This window comes from Musca autumnalis, unplaced genomic scaffold (genome assembly GCF_047663935.1).
Source record: "Musca autumnalis isolate F117 unplaced genomic scaffold, ASM4766393v1 scaffold_4, whole genome shotgun sequence".
Classification (NCBI taxonomy): domain Eukaryota; kingdom Metazoa; phylum Arthropoda; class Insecta; order Diptera; family Muscidae; genus Musca; species Musca autumnalis.
In genome coordinates, this window is record NW_027411977.1 from 68,933,612 (window position 1) to 68,955,694 (window position 22,083).

The 22,083-nt window shown below is 34.0% G+C and overlaps 3 protein-coding genes across 7 annotated transcripts; 2 read left to right on the forward strand and 1 right to left on the reverse strand.

Annotated features, from left to right (window-relative positions):
* The first annotated feature begins 1,676 nt into the window (after positions 1 to 1,676).
* LOC141403866 (uncharacterized) lies at positions 1,677 to 7,047 on the forward strand. Of its 5 annotated transcripts, none has more exons than XM_073986914.1 (4): positions 1,678 to 4,910; positions 4,999 to 5,075; positions 5,139 to 5,200; positions 5,264 to 7,047. In XM_073986914.1, exons 3-4 carry the CDS (start codon positions 5,192 to 5,194, stop codon positions 6,860 to 6,862), a joined length of 1,608 nt encoding a protein of 535 aa, XP_073843015.1. In that variant the 5' UTR covers positions 1,678 to 4,910; positions 4,999 to 5,075; positions 5,139 to 5,191; the 3' UTR covers positions 6,863 to 7,047. The 5 variants fall into 5 exon arrangements, with proteins under 5 accessions (XP_073843017.1, XP_073843018.1, XP_073843015.1 ...); XM_073986915.1 differs by having other exon boundaries at positions 5,163 to 5,200; XM_073986916.1 differs by lacking the exon at positions 5,139 to 5,200 and having other exon boundaries at positions 1,677 to 4,910.
* A 3,707-nt stretch (positions 7,048 to 10,754) lies between these two features.
* Positions 10,755 to 12,246, forward strand: LOC141402063 (uncharacterized). The gene is made up of 2 exons (XM_073982691.1): positions 10,755 to 11,686; positions 11,747 to 12,246. Exons 1-2 carry the CDS (start codon positions 11,267 to 11,269, stop codon positions 12,155 to 12,157), a joined length of 831 nt encoding a protein of 276 aa, XP_073838792.1. The 5' UTR covers positions 10,755 to 11,266; the 3' UTR covers positions 12,158 to 12,246.
* A 4,902-nt stretch (positions 12,247 to 17,148) lies between these two features.
* On the reverse strand, positions 17,149 to 19,840 carry LOC141402062 (uncharacterized). Its single transcript, XM_073982690.1, has 3 exons — positions 19,731 to 19,840; positions 19,244 to 19,671; positions 17,149 to 17,811 (listed from the first exon to the last, which is right to left on the reverse strand). The coding sequence occupies exons 2-3, from the start codon at positions 19,637 to 19,639 to the stop codon at positions 17,338 to 17,340; spliced, it is 870 nt and encodes a 289-aa protein (XP_073838791.1). The 5' UTR covers positions 19,640 to 19,671; positions 19,731 to 19,840; the 3' UTR covers positions 17,149 to 17,337.
* Positions 19,841 to 22,083: the final 2,243 nt, after the last annotated feature.

Here is a 22,083-nt window from a genome sequence, read left to right on the forward strand (position 1 = left end):
TTTCAAATAGAAAAAATATATTGTTGGCGCGTTCGCTTTGTATGACTAAAATTAAAAATAATATGCAGTGAATCACAGTCAAAAGTATCCACTTCAGTTTCTTTTTTTAAAACTGCGATTGCTAAGAGTTGATTAATGATTGCGATTTCGTTCTTTTTATATTTGTACATTAGGGTCTTAACTTAAATATAATAAAATAAAATTAACGAAATTCGGGTAAATTTAGATAAAAAAATAAAAATTGTTAAACAACATCGATTTCAACCGCACAGTGAAAATTATCAACTCATATTATTTTTTTCGCACATTTCCCGTCATTAAATGATATTTTGTATGCGTATTATAATGACGCCTAAGGTAAGATGGATATATGTACATTTTTTATTGTTGCATTGCAGACGAGGCATTCTGCGTCATTAAAAATATTAATACAAAACAAAAAATCATTTTCAAATTCTTCCCTCCACATATTTGCTGTACAACTGCAAAATCTTTTCAGTGTACCCAAAAAAAACAAATAAAGCGGCATCAACCTGCTTGCATGACATTCAGTACAAAACTGAAGTAAAAAAATCAAAACATTTGCTCTCTTACTTTGCGTTCGGGTCGCGTGTGTGTGATTTGCCGAAAAACTTCGTAACCAAATTAATACCCACGAACGGCTTTGATTGAAACACTTTTTCCACAAAAAACTTATGTATTTAGGGGGTCGTATGAACCGACAAAAATGTCGATTAGGATTAAAGTTCAAAAATGTTGCGGAAAAGGTACTTAAAGGAATGGACCAACATAGACCATGGGGGTGCCATAGGGGGTTTTTACACCCTTCGGGCCTCATCGTAATTGAGGCAGCGAATGTAAGTTGCTTCAACGAAAATCAAAGTGATTCAATAGCAGGTCTTAAAGTGAACTTATCCAAAATTTTATGTGGGAGGTACGGGATGGAGTGGACAAATATAGTCCATATTCGAACCTGATCTATATCTGGTAGATTTTATGAGAATGTAAAGTATAGTGTAAAGTATGGACCAAATCGGTCACTCCCATCAATAGTTATCGTGCGCACAATTTTTCCGAATATTTTTGAACTTTTGTGGGGTAGATGCCTGAAGGAGTGGACCGATATGGCTTATCTACGAACTTAAAGTAAGTTTGGAAACAATATTACGAAGGCCAAATTTTGGCCGGAATCGGCATTTTCGTTCGAGAATTTTCTTGCTCTTCTCCCCTGAAACATGGTGTCATAGGGTTTGTTCTTCAACTTTCAGGCTATGTTTTCAGGTAGTATGGGCTTGCACCTGAGGAAACTTGTACCTTCGTATAGGGGACAGTGAATACAAGATGTTACAACAAAAACCAAGGCGATTCGAGAGAAGGTCCTAAACTGAACTTTTCCGAAATTTTGTGTGGGAGGTACACGAAGGAGTTTACCGATTGAGTCCATCAAAATAAATAAAAAATATTTAATATATTAATAAAATAATCAATAAATATAGCTGAATTGTATATTTATAGTATTTTTCCACAAAAATAAGATAAACATTGAGCAGCTGACAATTAGCAGATGATTAAAACACAGCTGATCGAACTTGCTAAATGTTGCTGGGAAAAATTCTTTCAGCAACTTTTAGCAATTTCTCAGCAAACTACTGTCAAAATTGTTCTCTCACTTCGCTCTCTTTTACTGAACTTTTGTGTAAAAAGACAACATTTAATAACATTTCGTAAAATTATTACTAATTATCACGTAAAAAGACAAACCTAATTTTATTGAGGAAATAACACAGTGGAGAACAAATTTGTAAAGTGGAAAGATACTTTTTTGTTTCATTTTCTTTTATATTTTTAATAAAATACAACGTGCTTGCTTCCTTTATTGGCGGACAAATTGTTCAGTTTTGGAAAGCCAGCTGATTGTTTGCTGACTTTTGCTGCGAAGGTGTCTGTTTACTTTTTACAATTTTCTAGCAAAAGAGAACAAAATCCCCTTACTCTCTGAGAAAGTACCCAGCATAAAAATTTGGAAGTTGTGCAATTGGAGTTATGATTTCACAACATCTTTCGATGTAGTCCAACAGAGTTATGAAAAATGCACTCCGTTCGATACATTTTATAAGCAGTTGCTGTAGAGATCCCTACAGAAAAAAAAACACACACATTTTTTTCAAAAGACAAACAAGAGTGTACACATTTCGGAGAATTTGTTATAAAATAAAGAAATAAAAACTTAAGTTGCGAACATTTTTGCGGTAATTCACGAGACGGAAATTTTTAATGGAGTGGAGCGGAGTTGGAGTCCATGTAGAAAGCTGAACTAGTGATGGGAAGTCAACATAAATAACCTTTAGTATGATGGAGCAAAATCAGATGCACTTGGATTAATTGGAGAACGGAGAAAGAAAACTCAAAGGTGATTGAATTTAATGGAAACTTTTTTAATTTGTGTTTAATAAAGTCCTTTGTATTCTTGTTTTACACAAATAATAAATGCATTTTATTTATTCTGGGATATTTCGCAATAGCTTGCATTTTCACTGCATCTTTGGATTGATTAAAAACACAATCCGAAGAGTGCCTTTAAATTCAATCCGAAATACTACATAAGTTGTGATTTGGATCGAAAAAGGAGTGCATCCTAGCTGCGCGCTCTCTTGTAAAATTCATAAGTGAATTCATAGGAAAAGATGTACTCCAACGGCAAATGTACTGTACACTTGTAGTGATTCAACTGCATCCGCGGATGCAAACTTTTTGCTGGGTACTTGCTGTACAATTCTTGCTGGGAAAGTAACCAGACAGACTTTATATCAGAAATAAAAATAATACATGTTTGCTTTTTACCTGCGTTGAAATAGCGTATTTTTGATGTTTTGAAACACGTAGCTTCGTAGTTGTTAATTGCAACGGCGTTAAGAACACAATACTTCGCACATTTTTAGTCGCTTGTAAAGCAACTGACGATACGGAAGTAATCCTTCCTTAACTCTTTAAAAGTAACCTGAGTTTCACCAAAAGTCTTACTCCACGAGCTACAGGTGCTCTTGAAACAAATTTAAATGGAAGGTGCTTACTTACACCCGGGAAGTTTTTGCGGATTCTGAAACTACAATGTTCGTAGATGAGAAAAATCAAAAAAATTATCTATAAACATTGCTGTTTCATAATCCGCAAAAACTTCATTGGTGTAAGCGGTTTTCATTTGAAGTTAGTTAAGGTGCACTGTGCATAACAATGTATGGCCTGTTCCTTTACTTTTGAAAATGGTAAAACCGGCAAAAGTAGTAAAAGTTGTAAAGTGCTCCCATATGAATTGTATGGTGTCTGAAGTAAAGGAACGCTTTTCGAGTAAAAAGTGGTAAAACTTGAAGATTCGTGCTCGTAAAGGAACAGACTTGTAATATAAGAATGCGATACAGTCAATCCATTGTCCTAATTTAAACTTCTATACCTCAATAACGGTAAAAACTATGAAGATATCATAAAACCCAATCTTGTAGAGAATTTTCATAGATACATAGATTCTTTAGTCCTATTTCGATAGGACCTGCAGTTTCCAAGCAAAATCGTGAAAGCCTAAAAACCCTTAAAAATGTAAATTTGAATCGCGATTTATTTAAAAAGCGCTCCGGTGATTTTTTGTTTTTTTTTTTTCTCCATGAACATTGTAGTTTCGGAATCCGCAAAAACTTCCCACGTGTAAGCACCTTCTATTTAAATTTGTTTCAAGAGCACCGTGGCTACGTTTGGATGGGGTTCCAGTTTTCCAACCAGCATTTCAAATTTCTGTTTTGTAGTAATTTTTACGATTATAGGTACTCAAACACCAAAAAACGTATGTAACATTAAACAAATTCACTTATAATGAATGAAACTGTTACTTACATATGTTTCAACTTCTTGTTATTCATGGCGACAGCTAATTTGTTGTCGCCCGAAAATGAACTTTACGTCGACAGAATTCGACGGCGTTGGGCGACTGTTTCCATCCGTAATGTAGAAATGGCAAATAGCAACCCGACTCGATGCTTGTCGCGATACGGAATAGACCCATTAACATTTGTTGTAGTTTTGTATGAGAATTGAATCAATTGGGCTGATGCATCTACCTAGGTAATCGGCCATGGGATATATAAATCATTGGTTAATAAAGTTGGCACAATTATGATGGAACTGAATAATTAAATATGATCACTATTATGTTAAATATGCATTAACCATGACGAAGTAAATCCCAATAACAGGAACATATTTTAAAGCATACTTTTCATATAACAGAGATCAAAAATACATACACACAAAAACAGAACAAAAGAGAAATTTGGAGAGTGAGAAAAATCCCATCTATGAGAGGAAACAACACGTTGTGGAATTTTGTCAAGTTTTTGTTGTGAAAATGGTTCTCAGTGGCATTTTATCCACACAAGTTGACAGAGTTGTGGTGTTATTGAATTTGATTAATTTTTATAATTTAAATAAAAGAAGTAAATAAAACATTTTCAAAGTGAAGATCATAAAATTGTTGTTGCCCATATACGGTTAACAAACCGGACACAGACGCTTTTGTTGTGACGTCACAGTGAAACGATCTATTAAACGCCCTTTTACCTCTCGCCTGAACGTTTCAGGCACAACATATCCATTGATAAACAAGATCAAACTAAACAAAACTTCTGCCGTTTGTGATTTGGCTATCTACAAAATCAAGATCTCTATTCTATTTGTTGTTATCACCATCAAGATAACTCGAACAAACGCACCTCCACTAAACTAATAATTTATTGAATTAAAATAATAACAAAAACAGCTGTTCCTTCGCAATTTAAAACTACAGTGGGACATAGAGATATAGACCATATCCAAAGTGAGAATTCTATCCAAGTTGACAGTCCAATAGACAGGAAAATTGTAAGGTAATTTCTTTAACAAACTGATTTATTCAAATGACGGCCGGTCCACTTGCAATGATTTACAAAATTGTCTTTCGTTTTTATATTACAGTTGAGTAGTTTGAGTATGTACTGGGTTTTGAGAGCTAGCATCGTAATCGGTTTTTGCATATCCAACTAGTATCACAGGTATATTTTAGTTAGACTTACTTTTTATATGATGTTAGCAGTGATTGCTATTGTTTTTACCAGTAATAATTCTTAACCACACTGTAGACCTATAGTCGGCCTGTACTTCATACAAAATGGATCAGGTGAGTATATCTTTAAATTCCATTGTAACCCATTATTTATTTAATTACCATATTTTATTACAGCTTTCCGATGTTGTATCCCAGCTTACCAATGGGTTTATAGATGTTGATAATACATTCCTTCAGCCGAGTCCAGATCGCGTGCGCAATATTCTAACACTCGAAGAACGAGTTGCAGCTATTAAATCCTATCACCACCGATCATATTACAACAAGATTGGTCGCATGTTCGACTGTAGTTGGCAACAAATTAAGAACATTATCGCCAATCGTGATGCCATCATGAAATTCTACGAAGCAAAAACAAATGCGAAAGAAACATCAATGGGTATAGAGCAGAGGAAGATACGATTTTTAAACGAATGTGTTTACGAGTCAATACAAAGGATAAACTATCACAAGAAAATACCCATAACCGAAGATCTAATACGCCGGAAAGCATTAGAGTTTCATGATTATATACAATTGGAAGATTTTCAACCAAATAAGAAATGGTTAATTGCCTTTAAATCCTCGTACGATATTTCGTTATCGAATAAAAATTTGGTCTTGAATCGTGTACCACCCGTCTCAATTAATTTAAAAGATGTGATGGCTTACTGTAAGAAAAGCTTTGAAAATCCCAACGCCAATGATGCACATATGGAAGTTCTTAGGCAAAAGTATAGCAGTTCTGATGAAGAAATAGTCGAATTTGAAATTCGACGAGCGAGGAAACTGCATTTTTTAAGGAGAGTCCTCAAAGAATATTTGCACAGGGCTAAATTTCATTACAAATCTATGACGTTGGACGATGATGCATTACAAAAAGTGGCACTAGAATTTGCAGACATTCTAAAACAACACGATTTTTACCCAACTTTGTCGTGGATAAAAGAGTTTAGACAACGCCATAGCGTCCAATATAATAGCATGGTAAATAGTAAACAGCCGTTGCTTTCGCTGGACTTGAAAGACATTATTAGCTATTGTAGTCGCATGGATAATAGCAAAGCCCGTACCGTCACATTAAAACCTAAAAAATATCCCCATGATGATGCTGAGCAGCTGCAGCATCAACTGCCGAAATTTCCTCATGTACCTGCAGATTCAAGAATTAAACTGAAACAAAGTCATATTATTTATTTAGACGAAGAAGAGGAAGAAAATGTGGTACAGAAGAAAAAGGCACCAGAATCTTCGTTTCCCCTAAAAATACGTAAAATAGAATCGATTAACAATGACTCATTACTACAACATGAATTAAATCAAGAAACTAGCGCGGAAACGCTTGAAATGGAATCTAAAGCCATTATAAATAATGAAGAAATTACCATCATAGTAGAATTAGAAGAAACGGAAGAAGCTCCGCACAAATCGGTAATTACTTCAACAGGAAGTTTATTAACTCAACCAACTACATCAGAGATTCAATTGACCATACCTTCCACAAAAGTGTCTCCCACAAATACAGACACAATCACACTAAAATCACCCCATCATGATGAGGACTCCGCGCTACCACGTCAAATAAACAATTTTAAAGATGTCTTACGTTTACTTAAACCTCTAGAAGAATATGCAATGCTTAGGGAAAATTACCGGGCAATTGGTCTTATAACTCAACTTGAGGAAGTTTTAAGGAATTCCGAAGACAGTCATCCGGAAGAAGACTTTACGTGAACAAATAATTAAAACTAAAAGAAGCACTACCAAATCTTGCGAATACGAAACACAATCTGTAATTTAGTAATATGTATGTAATTATTGTACATATGTTTAGAAATAAGTACAATTAAGGATAGAAGTTACTTTTTTGTAGCTTAATGTGAAAATCAATTATACGTACATAAATGAATTTGAATATACATTCTTGTGTTTTTTAGGGACGTGGGTTCAAAACCCAGCCTTGCTCAGCTGATTTTTGGTCTGTTCCAGAACTGCCAGAATCTACTAATTTTTACTATTTTTCCTACAACATAAAGGAAAAATGTTATCGTAGTAAAAAATAGTAGCTTCTTGCAGGTTCTGAAACAGAGCATTTATATTGGTCTGTTCCAGTACTGCAAGAATCTACTAATTTTTACTATTTTTTCCGATAACATAAAGGAAAAAATGCTATCGTAGTAAAAAATAGTAGCTTCTTGCATGTTCTGGAACAGAGCATTTATTTGAACATTTTGACTATACCTTTAAGTATAGTACACATTGACAAGCAAAACAGACAGTCATCGAGGTCTATTTCGTGAATATCAAAGCCTAACTGAAAAATTTCTTTTGTAATATCTAAATAATACCGTATATATGGTTTTTAAAAGGGTTTTCGCTAAATAAAAGTTCTTATTTGCCGGAAAATTGTCCTAAAGTGGAGTACACACGATCAGTTTTGACTGTCAGTTTTGCTCAAATAATCGGTTGTTTGCCAGTGTGGCCGTTCAATTTTGTCAGTCATCAGGCAACCACAAAATATTTTGTGGTTGCTGGACTGTTTGACAATTATCGATAATTCCGAAAAATCGACAGTCAAAACTGATCGTGTGTACCCCGCTTAAAAGTACGTTGGCTGTCATTTTTGATTGATAGTGTGTACTCCCCTTTATAGGTGTATACGATAACATTCCCAGCAATAATTACTCAGAAAGTTCCAGAAACCTCTCTCAATGAATTTTCCTCTCTCAAGCAAGAAAAATGCAGAGACTTATCGAACAACATTTTGTAAGAACTTGCAAGAAAGTCAGCTGTTTCCGAAAATGTATGAAAAATGGTTATTGTTTCTTTTCTTTAGATATTTTAAACCAAACGGAACAAAAACACAAATTTAAAAATTATATGTTACTTATTTAAAGCAATAATCCTACCGACAACGCTTTAGAATCTAAAAAACGTACAATTGTGATATATTCTTGGTCAAAAATGTTAACATTTCAAGTTACAGTAGAACTTCGATAACTCGTACCTCGATAATTCGTAATCTTCGATAATTCGTAACAAACTGCCGGTCCCTTGAAAAAATCGCGATATTTCGTAAAAATTACACGCATTTTGGTCCCCTCGATAATTCGTAATTTTTTCACCTCAAAACATTTTCAAATTTCATAAAAATTCTTGCGAAATTACACGATCACTAAGCGTTGTCAACGGCTTTTACCGTTGGGTAAACATAATCAAATCGTGTATTCAAAATTGCTCCCGAGCTTGCGGTTTTGTTAAGGACTTGATCTACAATTTATGCGATGAATCGATTGTAAATATCAATAACGAGTTTCAACGTATTCCTTTTAATTCCGAGAATGTCGTTACCTTTGAAGAATACGTAACTGTAGATAATGACGTTGGTGTTATTGGAAATTTGGGAGATGACGATATTTTGGAACAAGTTTCAGGGGAAAATGAAGAAAGTGATGACGTTGATGGTGACAATCACGAAGAAGTTGTGACATATAAAGATGCAAAATCATCAATTCAAAAACTACGCTCTTTTTTATCAAGTCATGACGAATCATTATTTAACTATTTAGTACATATAGAAAACTCAGTAGATAAAATACGAGAAAATATCCTTAAACAACCTCATATCACAGACTTTTTTCATGTTTAATTTCATTTATAGGCCGTTTATATATAACAAGGTTAACCCAGTGGGTCTGGGTTTCAAATGTCATTTCCATTGTATATACTTCAAATAAATCCTCATAAAGAAGGTTAACCCTGCAAAAAACTATAATATAAACGCCGTATTATTTTAGTTTTCAAATCAAGTGTACTTATTTAAGCTGTATGAATAACAGTTTTTGTTTTTTTTTCAGAATTTTTATATAACCTCGATAATTCGTATATTTTTATTTTAACCTCGTTAATTCGTAATCTCGATAAATCGTAATCTTCGATAATTCGTAAAAATTGGCTGGTCCCTTGAATTACGAATTATCGAAGTTCTACTGTATTTAAAAGTCAGCTTATCAGACTTGCAAATTTTTGCGGGACAAATTTGTTTATCGTACGGACCTATTTTCGCCATTTATTTCCAAATTAGGGGTTTTAACAACTCAACGGTAGTATCGATAGCTATTGATTTTTTGAAATGAAATATCGAAAGAGCTGGCCAGAGGTGATTCTCTGTCCTGACCACCATTTTAGGTTCAAAACAATGCGTTATTTGATATGGTTTGGTAACATTGACGTACATTTAACTCTTGAAAATTACTTATATTTTATTATTTATAATAAGATGGATTGTTTTTAGAGTTTTTCATTCATAATTTTATAAAATTAATTAATTATAATATTCGTCGCTAACTTTTTTCGTCAGCAGGGTTGCAAAAATAGTACTAAATGTGAATTTTTGACGTTCTGTGTCACCCTGTGAATTTCGATAACTCTGTGTTATCGAAAGTTGGCGACGTCGCTAACTTCACGCAGGTAAAAAAGATGGTACTGTCGATAAAATCGATTATTTTTTACAAATTTAATATCGATAGATAGTTTTGCCTATCGATATTATCGGAACAATAATCCGCAACCTAAAATTCATAGAAATAAATAGAAATTTCGCTGCTTTTCGGTTTTGTGTGTGGGAAAAAGTAAGTCCGTAGTTACACGTACACATTTTTTCGGAAATGTAAAATGCATTTTTTAATATTTTATAAAATAGAAGCAATTTGCTCTGTTCCAGAACCTGCAAGAAGCTACTAATTTCTACTACAATAACATTTTTTCCTTTATGTTATCGGAAAAAATAGTAAAAATTAGTAGATTCTTGCAGTTCTGGAACAGACCAATTGTTTATTCTGCTTTAAGCGGGGTACACACGATCAGTTTTGACTGTCAGTTTAGCTCAAATAATCGGTTGCTTGTCAGTGTGGACGTTCACTTTTGTCAGTCATCAGGCAACCACAAAATATTTTGTGGTTGCTGGACGGTTGGACAGTTATCGATAATTCCGAAAAATCGACAATCAAAACTGATCGTCTGTATTCCACTTTACATTGCTGTGAGCTACTTGTGCTAAATCTCAAGAAAAGCATTGACATTTCCGCCATTTTCAGTCGTGTTCCTTTACATTCCAGAGGTTGCCAGTTTTTACCACATTTTACCCGCAAAGTGTTCCCTTACTTTTAAAAGCATACAATTTATATGAGGACAGTTCACCACTTTTAAAAGTAGAGGAACCTACCATTCATCTCCAAATTAATGGCGATGACAACTTAACGATAATATCAATAGCAATCGATATTTTGAAACATTAGTTGTGTCTTTTTACTTTTTCAGTAATAATTATTCAGTAACTTGTTTTCAGAGAGTAAGAGAGATTTTACTCTTTGATACGAAAATAGAGAAAAAAGTAAAAAGACAGCATTTAGTAAACATTAGCAAGATAACAGTTGATGACCAAAACAAAAACATTGGCGCCAATGCATGACAGGAAAACTAACTCCAAAGCAATGAAAAAGTTCATCAACTTTAAGCAAAATAAATAAAAAATTATTAATATATTAATAAAATAATCAATAAATATATGTAGCTGAATTGTAATATTTATAGTATTTTTCCACAAAAATAAGGTAAACATTGAGCAGCTGACCATTAGCAGATGATTAAAAAACAGCTGATCGAACTTGCTAAATGTTGCTGGGAAAAATTCTTTCAGCAACTTTTAGCAATTTCTCAGCAAGCAACTGTCAAAATTGTTCTCTCACTTCGCTCTCTTTTACTGAACTTTTGTGTAAAAAGACAGCATTTAGTAACATTTCGTAATAATTATTACAAATTATCACGTAAAAAGACACAACTATTATATCGAAAATATCTAATGTTGGGAATATCGATGGTTTGCCAGCTCAAGAGCGGAGGCTGTTGAACGAGTTCAGTTGCTCTTCCAGTGAATCACCCAGCTGATTTCGTTTTCTTATGTCTCATTCGTAAACACAGTGCCAGTCATTCTTTATACTTCACATTCTTTCGTAAACAACATTTGTGTACCTTATTTGTATTTGCGGGACGTTCTGCCAAAGTTGTTTGTCAAGGACATTTTAATAGAAAATAGAATATTTAATATAAAAGCGCAGCTGAATGAAAACTTAAATACACATGAATATGGCGACTGATATGAAAAAGTTTTGGATAGAGTTTATAGAACTCTATAAATCTTTACCAGAATTATGGAGGAGAAGTTCCGATGAGTATTCCAATGGACATCTAAAAAAGAAGGCCTATGAAGTTCTTGTGGAGAAATACAAGGAAATTGATGTGAATGCCAATGTTTTTGCTGTTAAAAGAAAAATTAATAATATGCGAACATGTTACCGGCGTGAATTAGCTCGTGTCAAAAGAAGTGAACAAATGGCACTGACCCCGAAGGATGTATACGTTCCCAGATTATGGTACTATAAGCATTTGGATTTTTTAAAAGAAGAGGAAGAAGAAGCCAACTTGACGATCAAAAAGGAAACTATGGATGAAATAATTATGGCAGCTTTTGACGATGATGATGAAGGAGTTGAAGAAGGAGTAAGTCATAAAAATATGTATAAATGCCCTTTCCTGAATGTATTAGTCACTGTTTTTTAGATTTCCCAGTACGTGCAGCACCAAGGTTCATCTTCTCCTACACCAGTAACGAAGAGATTACCTGTGCCGCCGGAACAATGTCACAGCCGCCAACCTGAGGTTGTTACTACTGATAAAGCTAAGGCCCTTAGCATTTCATGGGAAGTTTTATATCGCGACTTAAATTCCCAACAGAAGCTCTATGCTAATCGTATGATTAATGAAATTTTATACCAAGCCGCATTGGGTAAACTTCAGGAAAGTTCTTACAAACTCTTGCAAAATGCTGTCGCCCATCCAAATGATATTAATAATTATAGCAACGAAAGGGACTCGGTAATACAATATTATTTGGATGATACATCAGCCGAAGAGGATGACCATAACAATCAGCAGGAACGTAAACGAATCAAAAGATCAAATCAAGTTTAGATATTATTATTAATGACCAAACAACTAGAATAGAAATTGCGAATTACTATATGTAAAATTCAGTCAAATTAAATACATAAACCCCCAAATGATGTACCCGTTTGTTGTAAATACGCTGCTATGGAAACGGGAAATTTTGGTAAGAGAAGCATAATTGTAAAAGCACGAACCGATATAGAGACCTAACTACCTATAGCCGAAAGCGTTTCGGCCAGCAGCTGTCAACCCAGCATCAAACCTATCCCAGCAAAAATTCGGATCCGTTAGTCATTACGTAACCCATTACAAAGTAATGTAAACAAGCTTCTTTTCGCATTACAGGTAATCAGAAAAGTAATGGGTTACTTTTTAAAAAAATTACATGGTAAACCTACTTACTTTACTCCTCACTAAGTAATGAGGACGGTGGCACAGTGTGTGTGTCCGACTATAAATCCTAGGGTTGTGGTTTGGTTTTTAATTAAAAAATAACAGTTCGTGGTGCACATGTGCACTGCACATTTAAGTTCTTAAGCTACCCTTAATATTCGTGTGTGTGGCACAGTGCGTAGAGTCTTTAGCTAGAAATCAGAGGGTTCGTGTGTTCAATTCAGCGAAATAAAATAAAGTAAAATAAAAGTAAGAAGAGTGATGGAATTAAAAACAAATTCTCTACATCAACTGTTCTAAAAATAGAATTTTTTTTCACCTTACTTTTCAACTTCTAGTGGCCACAGAATAGCTAGTTATTCTAGTGGTCATAAAATAACTAGAAATTGAGTGCGACATGCCCTTGTAAAAATAATGGGGAAGAAGGGGGTTTGTGAGTAGTTACGGCTGCCAAAAATCCCTTACAAAACCCATGATTTTGGGAGGACTTTTTTTGCTGGGATGCTGCTACAGCAACCCCAACCACAAAAGTTGCTCACGAACCCTTACCGAGGGAAACATCGCCATAAAACTGGTTTTCTGGAAAGAGCTTCACAATGTCCCCCGAATTTCCCAAGATCTCTCACAAATAGGCAGCCAAATGGAACTGAAGCAGGTGAACTCAAGCTCTGCATGCGAACAGGATTCTGCTGGGAAAGATACTCCTCAATAAGCTGCAATAAGAAAATCTTAGCAGGTACCACGGTACATTTATAGAAGGTAGAAGTGACAATCAGCTGTATTCTTACTTTTTTTTGTAAATTTAGTTTTCAAAATGTAATAGGGTCTACTCATGAAATTTGAAACTTCGAAATTTGCCTCAATAAAATACTGTTTTTCTTCCTAAACTTGTAGTAAAAATTACCTACCACAGTTCTGAATGCTTCATATTTACATTGTCATTCAAATTTGTTCTATTTTGGAGGATTTTCAAAATGTATTTATGTTTTTCCTGAGGAAATTTTTGGAACGACCCTATTATTCAATATTTTCTTTGACAATTAATTTTCAATACCAACAATGTTGTTTTTGTAAATTTGTTAGTTGTTGTAATTCATTCACATACCTTCTATAAATTTACATTGGCAGGTACCATGTCAGTTATAATTCAAGGGCCCAATTACGACATACGATTCAATCGAGTATTTGCTCGTGAATGAAAAAATCCAACTATGAAAACCTATTCGCGCCACCAACCGTACATTTACTAAGGTAAATACATTAAGCTGAAAACAGATACAACGTTTGATTAAAGTTTTGCGTTGGGCGTCGAGAAAAAAACAACAACAACAGGGCGACGACGATACGATAGTCCAGCGTTTATCTGTTTGTCGGCATATATTTCAAATGAATTTGAATTTTCGGCATCATGCCCAACAGTGTAAAAACGGCCAAAACGACACAAAACTTTACCCAAACGTTGTATGTGTTTCCAGCTTTAGCAATTTGTTACAACAATGTCGACAAGTATTACAAAAATAAACCATTTCTTAAGCTGAAAACAGATAAAACGTTTGATTAAAGTTTTGTGTCGTTTTGGCCGTTTTTACACTGTTGGGCATGATGCCGAAAAATTCAAATTCATTTGAAATATATGCCAACAAACAGATAAACGCTGGACTTTGGTATCGTCGTCGCCCTGTTGTTGTTGTTTTTTTCTCGACGCCCAACGCAAAACTTTAATCAAACGTTGTATCTGTTTTCAGCTTTACTGTTTTCTAGCACAACTTCATTTCGAAATTATTATTCAACGATTTCAACAAATATTTACATTTTTTCACTAATGATTTTGTTTTTGCTTTAAAATAAACGCATTTTTACCATCTACCTTCTTAATGTTCTTTGAAGAACACATAGGTTTTCATAGTTCGATATTTTAATTCACGAGCAAATACTCGATCAAATCGAATGTCGTAATTAGGCCCCAGGTCGAATCGGTCCGATATCTCTAGATACCTAAATAGCTACATCTCGTTTCTAAATCCCGATGTCTCAGACACATGTCCTAAATATTGTCAATCACTCGACACCTGCTTGCATGTCGTACAAACCCAACTGACTTTAGAACCACTATGGACACATTCATTCATTCTGCCCGCTTAATAGGACTGGACGAGAATGCTTAAATGTTCATGTATTAATTTCCGATGTCTTACATCTCATCTAAGTTGATAAATGTTGGATGCGAATCAAGAAAATGGAACATATCGAAGGTACTGGGTTTCTCTTAAACTCCGCTTCAAGTTACAAACCTCAAAAAAACCTTAAATCGGGACGTTGATTATTTAGGCTATATGGGGCCCATACCAAAACGTGGACCTACATATCGTCACCATAAATGCCGGAAGACGTAACCGACATGGAAATCGAAATTCGTTTTTTGATGGAATCTGATATATTAAGCTAAAATACATGCTCTGGCAAAATTTCAAGCTTCTACGTTTAAAAATAACGATCCTATGCAAAAAATGCCAATAGTCGTAACAGCATACTGTAATTTTCATAGAACACAAAAGGCGTAACCCACGTTATTTCAAAACTAAACAGCAGTACAAACAATGTATTCTTTGATTTTTGCAGCAATTATAATGCCAGAGGGAGGGCTTATTGAGTTAATGTATAATTTCCACGGAGGCGAATTCGGTTAACCGGTTATTTGACCCGAAAGTCCAGGTTCAAAACCCGGTTCTACTGAACCGATTTCTACAAAATGGGAAATGTATGAAAGCTTATGGAAATACCTATCACATAGTACAGTTACTTTAACAGTTTTGTCTCTAATTCGGGTTATTTCTCCATATGTGTAATTTGGTGACTCTTAGGTGACGATATCTCAAGAATAGTAGCTTTCTTCAAAAATCACAGAGACCATTTTTTAGTTAATTTTTAAAGCAATAACTTTAACTTTAGACGGTTTTTACTGGTCTTACAGAAAAAATCCATAATTGAAGATGATGACAGACGACATATGCCCTCATTTAAATAAACATCTAAAACGCACATTTGGAAAACAATATGTTAACCGGACAAAAGGAAGTGGTTATTCGCAAGGCAATGCTCGTCTCGATATCGTTCATTTTTCCAAGAGAAAGAACGAACAGAAATATTCAAAATTTGAGGCGTTGATACGAAAACGTGTATAAGCTCAAAATTCATTCTTTAAAGACGGATACCATTAGTCTGTAAGTTTGCAAAAGATGGTCTTGTCAACCAACCCATGGTTTAATAGAGATCAACTGATTGTAGTAATCAAATAGGTCCAGAGAAAAATGCAAATTTTTTGTATTGGTTTACTTATACAAAAAGACAGGAGATCCCACAGTCACTGATATCAAAGAGAACTACCATATTCTACCATAGAGAAGTTCCGGAAATTTTGAGGCAGTGGATCCTACTCAGATGTACACACAAAAGCTAAAAGTTTCAAAAAAGAAAATTCAACACCTGCAAGACTTAAAACGCTTAATTCCACGTGATAGTCTATACTTTTATGACAACATTCCTTATGACAAATCAAAGTTACATTTAAACTGTTGCAGATCACTTAATTTATATGTACTATATTTTGTCCATAAATTGACTTAAATACAACAATAAATATAATATTCCAGATTTAATATTGTCTAATACAATTGAAATTATAAGTAATTATAATGATGGTTGGAATAGACAGTTCACCTAATTGTGGTCCATTGAAATATCAACGTCAAGACTGGGAATTGAACCCAAAAACCGTCAGATTGCTAGTTTAAAGCTCGCTTAACCGCGTAGGCCAATAAACCAGTTCTAATTTGTTTATTATTTTTCATTTATACTAGTTTCTTCAAATAAATTGTGGGTTACGTTTTTTAGAATTTCAGAAAAATACAATACCAAAAGACGTAACCCACACAGCTTCTAACATTCTGGAAAAAATTTAATTTTTTTTCCAAAAATATATTTCTTCTCTGTCTTAAAACACGATACTAAAAATTTTCGATATTTTATAACACCGTTTTCATTTTATAACGTTTTTTGCTTCTCCTGTAAAGTTTAATTTTTGTGGGTTACGTCTTCCGGCATTTATGGTGACGATATATAGACAATTTTTGGTATTCAGTGGGTGAATGTGGCCAAGACCTTCAAAATTCCTTAAATCGGCGCGTTGCTTTATATGGGACCTATACCAAAACGTGGACCTATATAAAAAATTTTTGGTAGAAATGTTTTTAACATCTGGAAATCCAAAGTTACAACCTATTCGGTGGGCAAATGTGGCCCTGTTCCTCAAAATACCTTAAATCGGCATGTTGCTTTATATGGGGGCTCATACCAAAACGTGGACCTATATAGACATTTTTGGTAAAAATAATTTGTATCGTATAAAAGTACAAAATCTTAAGTTACAACCAATTCGCTGAACAAATGTGGCCAAGATCCTATATCAAAACGTGGTCCTGTGTAACCGATTTTAAGTAGAAATGTTCTTTTACCTTTACAAAAATAATAAAAATGGTAAAAATTTCAAAAAGTAGCAGATTCATGCAGGTACGGACAGACTAAGTGTTAATAAACTCATTAGCCAAATAAAACAGAAATTCATATGTAAAGGCATTTTATTTATTGGACCTTATATCTAGCTCTCATATTATTAAAAATAATATGTTACAAAAGTTAAATAATGAAGCTACAATTGTATTATATAAATATAAGATTCTTTAAATATTGTCATATATTATACAACATACCTATTGCTCTTAAATAAAAATTCGTCTACTATCAAGGTAATTAAATTATTTAATGTTTTTTTGTCTTTTGCGATCATTTTCCTTCTTAGCTATTAGCTGCTCTTCAGGTTCCGTTGATTCCGTCAAATAGTATTGATATTCTGATTCTCTGTCTGGACTGAATGTTATGTGTCCATTTGGTTCTTCGACAGCCATTTCCAACAGTTTATATGAATTTTCACGAAGTTTTCCTAATGCTGCTTGATACAATACTTCGTTAATCATACGATTAGCATAGAGCTGTTGTCGGGATTCTAAATCACGATAAAGAACTTCCCAAGAAGAACTTAAAGCACGAACTGGATCAAGGTTTGTGGACGATGATTGCTGAATCTCCTGTTGCTGCTGCGCCTGATGAGATATGTATTCGTAAGACTGTTGCTGTGATTGTTGTCTTTTTTGATCTGGTTGTATGGATATTTCCAATTTTCTTTTCTTTGGCTGAGGTGTAGATTGAATTTGGCTTTGATTGGTTGTGTACTAAAAGGGAGAAGAATATGAAGTATGTATTTATAAACAAAAAGGTGATTAATAATAAGCGGTGCATCCAAAAATCTATATCTATCCCAGCAAAATAAATTGGAAGTAGTGCAATGTAGACTGCTTCTATCACGGCATGTTTTGATGCCGTTCAAACGGAGTCGTGAAAAAGGCACTCCAATCCTCACATTTTAACCGCATTTGGATGCAATCCAAAGAATCACATCCACTTGTCACATTTTAACAACATCCGGATGCAGTTCAACGGAGTCGTGAAAAAGGCACTCCAATTCCTCACAATTTAACAGCATCCGGATGCAGTCCAAACGGAGTCGTGAAAAAGGCACTCCGTTCGCTACATTTTATTAGCAGTTGTTAGAGATCCCTATATGTACATAAATCAGATTGTACATCTCTACAGGCAGCGGCTTTCATTTTCCAAAAAGAGATAAGCGTGTTAACATGTCCAAACATTTGTTAATACAAACTAAATAATAATTAATATTTAAATAATATTTAATTTGTGAAGATTTTTCCGGCAACTCACCAGAAGAAAATTTCCGAATGGAGTGCTGTTGGAGTACGTGTCGAAATCTTAACTGGTGATGGGAAGACAACTCATTTAACAAATGAAGCAAAAACAGTTCAGCTTGGAACAAATGCAAGCGAAGGAAACACGCATGTTTGCGATTGAATTCAATGGAGAATTTTCATCATTTGTGTTAATGTAATAAAGTTGTTAATATTTTTGTTTTGCACAAATAATAAATGCATTTTATTTGTTCTGGCATATTTTGTAATGGCTTGCACAATTTCCGCAGAATGCCTGTACCAAACACGTGCTTTGGACTGCCTCCTATTCTACCCCAAAGGGTTAGTTAAAATGCAATGCCAAAGGGTCAGTTAAAATGCAGTGCCAGAGGGTCAGTTAAAATGCAGTGCAAAAGGGTTAGTTAAAATGCAATGCCAAAGGGTCAGTTGAAATGCAGTGCCAAAGGGTTAGTTAAAATGCAGTGCTTTGGAGTGCATCTTTCAGTAGTCACGCTCTTGTAAAAATCATCAGTGAAAATGCATAATTTGATGCACATCCAGATCACTTGTACATATCATTTAACTGCATCTTTGGAGGCAAACATTTTGCTGGGTATACCAGCGCTGCCCATACTCACACTATCGCACATAATTTCCTATACCCACGACCAGCTTAACCCTTTACCTGTCCAGTCGGTGTATTGGTCATTTGACAGTGGTCATAGAAAATAAGGTCTAACGGTGTTATTACGATCGACACTGATCTAAACTAATGTAAACCTGTCTTATAGAAAGATCCCTTTTAGCCAAAGCGAGTTGTTCTACAGACGCTACAACTGAAGATCGTTCGTGGAAGACCTCTTCCTTACCATAAATTTAAAGTGTTTTCATTCAAACTTACTTCATCATACATCATGTTGCTTTCATCCATAATTTCCATTTTTGTTGTTGCAGCATCCATATCTTCCTCATCGTCCATTTCATCAATTAAAAATTCCAAATTCGAGTAATACCACAGAGTTGGCGTGTAAACATCATTTGGACTCAGGGCAGTCTGTTCACTCTTGCGTACCTTATTCAGTTCCCGCCGAAATGCTGTCCTCATATTGTTGATTTTCTTCTTAACTGTATAAATATTGGCTTCCTTGTCAATTTCATTATATTTATCGACCATCACCTCATACGCCTTCTTGCGAATATGCCTGTTGCCATATTCCTCGGCATCTTTTTTCCACAGTTCTGGCAAAGATTTATATAAATCTATAAATTCGATCCAGAAATTTTTCAAAGTGGCCATTTTTGAAAAATCCGTTGATTTGATACTATTGTCTGTAGTAAATAAAAATTCTTCTGAAGGTATTTTTCTGAATGGAGATAATATATCGTACAATTAATTCGCCAAACACAACCAACTGAAGACAACGTCACACACGCTAATGAAAACGTGGAGAAAGAAGAATATTGAATAAAAAGAGGATGACCAAGTGCTGTTTTACATTTAAACGATTTCTCTTACGATTTTTTGTCTCCTCTTTGTGGTGGTTATTCTTGTTAAGCAGAGTTGCAAAACATAGTAAGAGAAATTGAAACAGAATTTAAGTTTTGCAATGAATTTGTGCATAAAAAATTATTTAACGCATAAAATGATTATTTTTTTATGAAATATTTTTTATAAAATACCTTCTTTTGACATAAAGAATTTTTAACAAAATGTGTACTTGGTACAATGTTACAAAAAAATGCAACCCTGTGTGAGAAATTTACGAAGATGAGCAAAGAGGAGACAAAAAATCGTAAGACAAATCGTTTAAATGTAAAACAGCACCAATAAATATCTTGGTAAAAGACGATTCGTTTATTACGAATGCCTAGGCAAAACAATATTCCGATAATTGAGACAAAATACACTGAAGTTTACTTTTTGGGGTCTATAAATCGAATGACGGCCAATCGACTTTTTGCTGACGACTGTTATGTCATGTTCACACGAGCGTTTCAATTACGTTGTTCGCCTGTCGAACGATGTACACGAATTAACCCGTTTCCACGACACCATTCGTAATTAACAGAAACATAAACAAAATTTCCTTCATTTTTGTTTCCTTGTTTTCACGAAAATTTGAACCGAAATCACATAAAATATACATTAAATGAATAGGAAAAACAGTAGACTTTCCTTCAAATGTATGTTTTATATTTATCTACACACATTTCATTCATTTTTTCCATAAATTCTGAATAATTTTGTATTTTCAATATATTTTTATATTTTTCTATTTTCAAGGTTAAAGAGAGAGAGACATGTCAAAACAATGTTTGTGTATACAGACTTTCAGTTATTTGTTTCCTTTTTGTTTCTGATTTTTTACGCGATTTTGAACTAATGGACAAGAAAGTGTGTGGAATTAAGAAGGAAACACAACCATCTTCCTTCTGCATCTATATAAAACGTTTAGTTCATTAATTTTCATTCATATTTTTCCTTTGTTCTAAAAGTTTTTGTGTTTTCAACAAATTTTTCAATTTTGAATTTAGACATGTCATAATTATTATTTTCGATAAATTCTCTCATTTGTTAGGGATGGGACATATTTTATCGTTGTTCGGAGAGTATTTCTACTTGAACAACGTAGAAAAATCTTCGTTCGTTCTCGAATTTTGTATGGGGAATCAAGTAATTTATTCATATTTGAGGGTCGAACGACGAATAGAGAACGAACGACGTACCGTGGAAACGGGCTATTAGTCCCAATTTACATTAGGCGAGTTTACTTGCGGCAATTGTCAGTTTGATGGAGAGGGAGTTGAGGTATATGGTAACCCTTTGCCTCTCAATACCCTCTCCCTGCGTTTACACATGACAGGAAAGTTGAGTACATGTATTGATTGTCAAAAACCCAAAACTTGCCTGTGTGACGTAGGCGTCCAGACAACTGCAAAAACAGTTGTAAAATTATGAATGAAAATCGTCGATTTCTTTTTGTTTTCCGTTCACGTATTTTGTTTTTGTTCATATTCTTTTATTTTCAACACATTTCAATTATCGTTTCATTTCTTTTTTACAAAAACGTCAAAAATTTGTTAAGCCTACTGTCTCTGAAAAAATGATGGACAGCTGGGAGACAAACGACAAATGTATGTATGTGTTAGTAAATCAGAGCTGTATTTGCAGACAGTCTGTCTTGTGTAAACGCCTAGTCTCTCACCCACAAACTGACAATTGCCGCAAGTAAACTCGCCTAATGTAAATTGGGACTAAACTAATAGCCCGTTTATGACATGTCTAAATTCAAAATTGAAAAATTTGTTGAAAACACAAAATTTTTTAGAAAAATGGAAAAAGATGAATGAAAATTAATGAACTAAACATTTTATTTAAATTCAGAAGGAAAATGGTTGTGTTTCCTTCTTAATTCCACACACATTTCTTTTCCATTAGTTCAAAATCGCGTAAAACAATCAGAAACAAAAAGGAAACGAATAACTGAAAGGCTGCATAAACAAATATTGTTTTGACATGTCTCTCTCTCTTTAATTTTGAAAATAGAAAGATATAAAAATATATTGAAAATACAAAATTATTCAGAATTAATGGAAAAAATTAATGAAATGTGTGTAGTTAAATATAGAAGATACATTTGAAGGAAAGTCTATTGCTTTTTCTATTCATTTAATGTATATTTTATGTGTTTTCGGTTAAATTTTTGGTGAAAACAGGGAAACAAAAATGAAGGAAATTTT

Excerpts from the sequence above, each read along its gene's own strand:
- LOC141402063 (XM_073982691.1), top strand. The coding sequence starts at position 11,267 with ATGAATATGGCGACTGATATGAAAAAGTTTTGGATAGAGTTTATAGAA. Across the intron at positions 11,687-11,746 it reads ATGAAGGAGTTGAAGAAGGA|ATTTCCCAGTACGTGCAGCA; the intron begins GTAAGTCATAAA and ends ACTGTTTTTTAG.
- LOC141402062 (XM_073982690.1), bottom strand. The coding sequence starts at position 19,639 with ATGGCCACTTTGAAAAATTTCTGGATCGAATTTATAGATTTATATAAA. Across the intron at positions 17,812-19,243 it reads GCAACATGATGTATGATGAA|TACACAACCAATCAAAGCCA; the intron begins GTAAGTTTGAAT and ends TCTCCCTTTTAG.